This window comes from Nelumbo lutea, chromosome 2 (genome assembly GCF_056320005.1).
Source record: "Nelumbo lutea isolate HS-2025 chromosome 2, American lotus-T2T, whole genome shotgun sequence".
Taxonomy (NCBI): Eukaryota; Viridiplantae; Streptophyta; class Magnoliopsida; order Proteales; family Nelumbonaceae; genus Nelumbo; species Nelumbo lutea.
The window spans coordinates 11,993,546-12,000,668 of NC_142685.1; the positions used below are offsets into that span (position 1 = coordinate 11,993,546).

The 7,123-nt window shown below is 34.6% G+C and overlaps 1 protein-coding gene across 19 annotated transcripts in view; it reads right to left on the reverse strand.

Annotated features, from left to right (window-relative positions):
• Positions 1-5,429, reverse strand: part of LOC148868594 (BRISC complex subunit Abro1-like protein) — a 28,522-nt gene extending 23,093 nt beyond the window's left edge. For 8 of the 19 annotated variants that reach the window (XR_016107416.1, XR_016107417.1, XR_016107420.1 and 5 more), the window contains exons 1-2: positions 4,284-5,281; positions 3,480-3,557 (exon numbers count right to left, since the gene is read on the reverse strand). Coding sequence is in view for 11 of the 19 variants with exons in the window: in XM_088970749.1 (XP_088826875.1) it covers positions 3,510-3,557; positions 4,284-5,171 (936 nt within the window). In the remaining 8 variants the exon portion in view is untranslated. Of the gene's footprint in view, positions 1-3,474; positions 3,558-4,283 lie in introns of all 19 variants that reach the window. The other 11 variants (XR_016107418.1, XR_016107413.1, XR_016107414.1 and 8 more) reach the window with 6 other exon arrangements.
• Between the last annotated feature and the right edge of the window lie 1,694 nt (positions 5,430-7,123).

The following is a 7,123-nucleotide window of genomic DNA, read 5'->3' on the forward strand; positions in this document are numbered from 1 at the left end:
AATTGTCATAGTAAGGTAGTAGACCCTAGAGGCAATCTCTATTTTTTTTCATATGTTATGGGTTTTGAGTCATTTGGGGAAGCAACAATAGGATGCACTCACTAGATAATTTATTTTTTGTTTGATTAATACCATGCCTATGTTTTATTAGAGAAACACAAGTATGTGTTGTGACCATGTGAACACATCAATACCAAATCCCTCAAGCAAGCACTCACTGGGTGATTTGTTTTTTCATTTGGTTGATAGCATGTCATGTTTTATTGGAGGGCCAAAAGAAAGTGTTGTGACCATGTGAACTCATTGCTCCACATGTTGAGACATCTTTGTATTTCTTGATTGTTAAAGGTAGCAAACACCCAAGCAAGCACTCAATGGATGATTTACTTTTTAATTTGGTTAATAGCATGCCATGTTTTATTAGAGGGTCAAAAGAAAGTGTTGTGACCATGCGAACTCATTGCTCCACATGTTTAGCCATCTTTATATTTCTTGATTGTTAAAGTAAGATAGTGAACCCTAGAGGCATAGTTTTCAAGGCACTGAGGCAAGGCTATGAGAATTTTTTTTTAATAAAACCCATCTTTCACTATTTGTTGCCTAGTCGCCTAAGTGATGTTTTTTTCTTTTCTTTTTTTTTAATAAAAATCATGAATCCGAGGATAATTCCTCAGGTTCCATAGCAAGAAACAATTATCTTTTTCTATTAGTTGTCTATAGTCTTCATAAAAAATGTAAGTTTCATTTGAAACATAGAAAACTAACATATTCTTGAAAAAATGGAAGAAAAAAAAGAAACTTCAAAAAAGAAAGGGGTTGACCCTCTATTCTTGTCTTAGGAAAAGAAGAAAAGAAAATGCTTTTGCTGATTCTCTAGCTAAACAAGGAGTAACTAGGGATCAGTTGTACTAGGCCCACTTGTAACTTTATGATGTTTTTGTATTAATGAGTGAGGCTGCACCTAACACCTCATATTGGGATGCTTGTAACAGACTCATTATCCTTTACTTCTAATGAAATCAATTGAATTTTGGAGGGTGATGTGGCAAGGGCAGAGTTTCTAGCTGCAGCATATGGGGTTGAGAAGGCTAAAGAGTTGGGCAATAGACTGATCATCGAGGGAGACTCAAAAACTGTGATAAAATGGTTGTAGAAAGGGGAAGGGGTGACATGGCAGTTGAAGAATGATTTTCGAAGATTTAAATGGATGTCAAGGAACATGTCAATCCAGGTGGGATGGGTTAAGAGATCTGCCAACAGTTTGGCAGATAGTTTAGCAAAGCAAGGGGTTCAAAGAACACATATGTTTTGGGCACATTTGTACTTCTGTCCCAGGTCAGCTTACTAAAGCTGATTTATTTCACAACTTGTTGTATCCTAAAGTTTTCTAATTAATGAAATTTTTTCAAAGTTATTGATAAAAAAAATCAATTGAATTTTTATCTATCAAAAAAAAAAAATCGAAGTGTTGATTGGATAAAATTTTTAGTTCTTCCATGCTCATCAGTTCAAGTTTTGAAGGCTTCGAGGCCTCAAGGTAGTATACTTGCTGACTGAACCCGAACAAAGGAGAAAAATAACAAAAAGAAACTAGTCTTTTAACTTCAACTGAATAATTTAGTTTAATAATGTCTACTTTATTATTATAACTCAAAAAAGTTAAGAACATAAAATTACCCAAGAGCACCGTGTAAAAAATATCATGGTGATTAAACGATGCAACCCTCCATGAGTGCCTTATCACCTAGGTGTTGCGTAGGCGCCCACCTAGGCATCACCTTAACAACTATGAACCAACCAGAAACAGTTGTGCAATAGGTCAAAGGTTACATAACTCATAAGGACACTCAGGTCTAGGCTTCAACAATAACTCCAAATAGCCACTACTAATCCTACTATGACTAAATTAGGACAGCCCAATGCACAAGGCTCCTACCAATACAAGGTCTAGGGAGTGACAGGTGTATGCAACTTTACCCCTGCACATACAGAGAGGCTGTTTCCAAGATTTGAACCCTGGTCACCTAGGTCACAAGGGAGAAACCCAACCGTTGCACCAAGGCCCACCCTCCCTACTAAAACTAAATAATTAATTAAAAAGGACTTTGAGATAGACAAAATAAATAAATAAATAAAAGACTCAACCCCATCACATATTTATACCCTATCACTAAAATGGTCATAAGTTCAGTTAAACATATCAAATTCATAAGATCTTGATCTCATTGGATAGGTAACTAAAAACCTATCTAATAACAAAAATGCAAATCAAATAAACAAAATTTTGACCCTCAAACTTGGGCTGCAAGAGGCAAAACTACTAACTTCAAGTCTTCAACTTTTCAAAATTCTACAACACTTTAATAAAGCCATTTATTCTATTGTGACTCTATCAAACATATCCCCTAATTCCTCTGATGCCAACAAAGTAGAAAACAATTCTTAGAAACTCAAATTGACCAAAAATACAAAAGAATTAGTATTTGATTGATAATAAAAATTCATTGCACATAAAAAGAATAAGTATTTGCCTAGATGCCCAGCATCTCCTAGGATGGCCATTCTAAGCCATCCACCCTCCTATCAAATTGTATTTTTTTTCATCATCCTACCAAATTGTATTTAACACTTGAAATTAATAATCAATGAAACTGCTGTTTCCCAATTGAGCCCAAAAATAGTTGCCCTCTATCTACCCGCTGTTTTGCATCAGCTAGTTCATTAGCTGATCTGTAAATCCACTATATCCTTTTCCAGAGTTCTTAGCTCTCTCACGGTATTTTTTTATTGCCAAGGAAACTGTCCATCCACTTTTGTGAGCCAACTGATCACAACTTTGGAGTCCCCTTCCACCATCAGATTCCTCAAATTCAGGGGGATCTAGTCAATTGCATATCTTTTAGTACTGTCATTATCTCCGCTTTAGTGGAATTTGCTTGACCTATTGGAGCTGAAAATAAAGCAAGAAACTTGATTTTCTTCTTGAATGGCTTCTCTCCTTTTTTTTCCCACATTGCATCATGGATCTCTAAGCGATAAAATAAACACTATGGGACTACTGTGAATGGTAGAAAACTCTCTTCAGATAGTTACTTTATGCATGAGCCCTAAAAAGGAAAAAAAAAAGCAATTCTCAAAGAGCCCAATTCTTAACCAAAGTCTAAGAGATGATTATATATTTATATCACATTACATGAACAAAAGAGGAGTCAAATTAAATAAGCCTTTACAAGTAAATTGTTCTATCCATTTTTCTTACTCAAAGTTGTCCCAAGAAGTTGTACTTGGCCATGGATTGGCACCATTCGGACATTTGGTGTTCTATTTTTGGTTAGAAAAGACAAATTGATAAAGGTAGAGTTATCATAACAATGAGCAGACAATCCCATACAAAAAAAAAAAAAAAAAAGATTGCCAATCCATTAGGTGATAAAAAACAATACAAAGTTAGAGTTTGGAGGGTGAAAATAGCACCTTACAAGATTAAAGGTCCTCTGAGAACTTAATTTTTATTCCAAGCCTGCAACCTTTTGTCGTAACTTTATGTTTCGGTTTTCCTGTCAAAAATGGGAAAATGAGTTTTCTTTACACTGCTAAAGAAAAATACATTTTAACTACGATCCATATAATGCATATACAGGTGTAACCAGAGGGGAAAGAAAAACATAGGACTACATTGGAGAACTCCTAGGAAAATAATGCATTGAACAGGATAATGGGAGATTTGTAGCAGGAACATCAAAGCAGATAATTATGCACTTAGATGTTGTTGATAACAAAACCTTATATTATTTACATTCTTTTGGGGTTACTATCGGTTGTGTTACCTTCATCCTCAGGTATTCAGTACTAGATAATTTGAGTTGAAGAGGTAATAATAACAAAATTGAAGAGAAACAGCACAGACAAAGTAATATAATGCACAAATACAACATCAAAGAATTGCATACATCCCATAAAAAAAAAAAAAAAAAGAAAAACTATTCCCGTAACAATCATGGAGGAAAAGACTAGGTTATTTGAAAGGATTAATTTACAGTTCAAAAGTAACCAAAGAAGCAAGCAATCACTCGAACCAAAAGTAAAAAGAGCCTACCTGAAGGAAACAAATTTTGTAACTAGAAGTCCAGGAAAGATCCTCAGAACCCATAACGACCACTTGACAACCCGTTTTCAATTCTCAAACATACAATACTGATAGATACTAGGATTATCTTATCACGGTGGTTTTATATTAGTGCTCGGTTGAAGCAAACGCATTTAAAATCATTATCCGAACTAACCTGTTCAAGAACCTTATCCGAACTCTTCTCTACCAGCCGTGCCAGCTCCTCAAGCTTCGCAAGCATCTTCTCATACAAGTTTTCCAGCTTGGAAGTATAATTGACCGCCTCCGAACCCATTAAAGAACTCATCCTCCCAAACTCAAACCCTTCAGCACACGAATCCAACGCTTTCTGATCCTTCGATATCCGTCTCATCTGATTCAAATTCGTATGGTTTTTCCCTTCTGTATCGCTCAACCCACAGGACAACCACGGGAATGGAGAACTTGGGCAAAACGTACCATAATGTCCTCGAAAAGCCGGACCAATATTGATGACGTTCATAGATTTCGGCTCAAAAACACCGATGGATCGACGAAATTGGAAAGCACGGTGCTCGTGTGTGTGAACCAGTTGATCAGAAAACGGCGTCGAGAAGATAATGAAAACACATGGGGGAGAATTGAGGGAAGACAGGAAGTCTTCATGGGGACTCAGGTTTAGGGTTTTGCTGCATAGAGAAGCGGAAACTGAGAATTCTCTCATAGATGGCCTCAAAGGGGTTTTCCGTCGTCCTGTGAACCATCCGATGAGAGACCTTCCGGGTCCCCGATCGCTGAGTAACAGGGAAAGAGCATTGACATCAATTCGACCCAGTGAGTCGTAGAAGCTATTAACTGTGCCGGAGCAGTAGTAGCTTGTGATGGTGGCGACGAGGGTAGGCGAATCTGAGCGAATGGAGGACGATTCGGGCCCGTCGTCGTCCGGGAGATCGGACGGGGTGAGATGGGCTACGTGGCCAAATAGGAGGCCATCGACGTCTCCCGGCGAGGACGAGAACCGTTGGATAATGGATGCAAGAGTAGGGCTCGAAATGGCGATCTTCTGCAAGGGAAGATCGTCCATGGCCCTTCGACAGAGGGAATAGAAGAGATGGAAGATATACTGGAGGTGGTTAAGCTCCGGCTAGCGGTCGTCTCTCTAAATTTTAAACGATAAATGGAAAACGCTCAGGTGACTGAATTACCAAAAAGAAAAAACAAAAAAACAAAAGGTTAGTGACGGGCCACCGAGTTAGCCAGTCCGGATCGTCTGCGGTTGGAGTCCAATGAATTTTTTCCATCGAGTCCAACAAAAAGTGGACGCGTCAAAAGTTTGTCAGATGTGTAAACTATGGACAACCGGTTCTACTCGTAACTGTGAAGGTTCTTACCCCAATTTTCTTTTTTCATAAATCTGATTTTAAAGAAGGAAAAAAAGTATAAAACCCCTAGATTTTTTGAAAATGCCATAAGCCTCCCCCTGTGTTTTGATCATCTTACCAAAAACCTCCCATTGTAATTTTGGGAAAGGTACATAGTAATTCCCTTTATGTAACGTAACGTTGATCCTACTAGATATATATATTGTAATGTAAAATCCTTTTAGACTAAAATTATCCCCTATTTCTTTGTTTGGGAAAGACTATAAAAATCATTTTATTATAGTTTTAATGGTTAGCATAACGGTCATATTTGTGTATTTAATCCATCTCAAGAGTTGAAAGTGTAATTTCAATTATTACTTGCCACATCATTTAATCATCTCTCATTAAGTCTTATATTTAAGGTATTAAATCTCATTTTCTATTATTAAATCTTATATTTTTAAGTTACTTTTCACTAATAAATATTACTAATTAGATCTATATCAATATTTTTAATAATATAAATCCATATATTTTAAAACTAACTCAAAAACAAAATCATTCTTTATCCAAGTAGCAGCTAAGCAATTCAACCATCCAAATCAAATTGATCAACCTATGAAGTCATAGTTAGGTAATAAAAATTTTAAAATATAAATAAATATAAAAATTTACAAAAAATGTAGAAAAAAATTAGTCACATTTATGATATTTTTATTAATCAAATTTAAAAAATAATTATAATAAACAATAATTGTTTTTATTGATAATGAATGTGAAATTCATAATTTAGAATTAACCAAAAAAATGAATATAAAAATTAATAATAAATAGTTCAACTTTTGGGTTAAATGTGTTAATCTTTAATGTCATAAATAAGTAATAAAATTTAACAAAATAGAAAAATAGAAAAAGCACATAAGTTTTGCAAAAAAAAAAGCATTTAGGAACATATATAATATCATGTATTTATCATATTAAACAAAAAGTAAGTAGACATATCAGAATTATTTTTACACACAAAAATATAAAAAAAATAATAATATAGAAAAAATTGAACATATCTATAATTTTATATTTATATCAATATTAATAATATTATGGAACTTTATTTTCACTAAAATCAAGGTTTCAACAACAAATGGAATTACTTTGACTTTTGGTTTCCAAGTAAATAATTCAACTGTCCAATTTGATAAAGTCAAACTGATAAGATGTAAAATATAGTGTAACTTTTTATTTGACCATTATATAAGAGGGGAGTATGAGACTTTAAGAAAGAAGTGTCTGGTTAAAGCTAAGAAGTGAGAAAAAAAAAAGAAGAAAATGAAGCATCATCGGAGGTGATTGTCACCATATTCACTAATCATTTTGCCCTAAGAAGAAGAAAAAGAAGAAAGAACTGCCACCAGTTGTTATCTCCATGTTCATTATTACCATGTTTACAATACCATTCACCCTCTTCTTATATCTTTCACATCTTTCTAAATCTCTCACTCGTTTGCTTCATTGGTGTATCTTAGATTTTAATATAAGATCGGTGTTTAATCTTCCATCTCTTGCATCGATTTTTTAATTTTTTTTATTGGAGTTGTATTTTTTACTGTTACAATTTAAAAGGAATCGCATAAATGAGGAAACTTAAAATCAAAATGGAAAAAACTAAAAACCC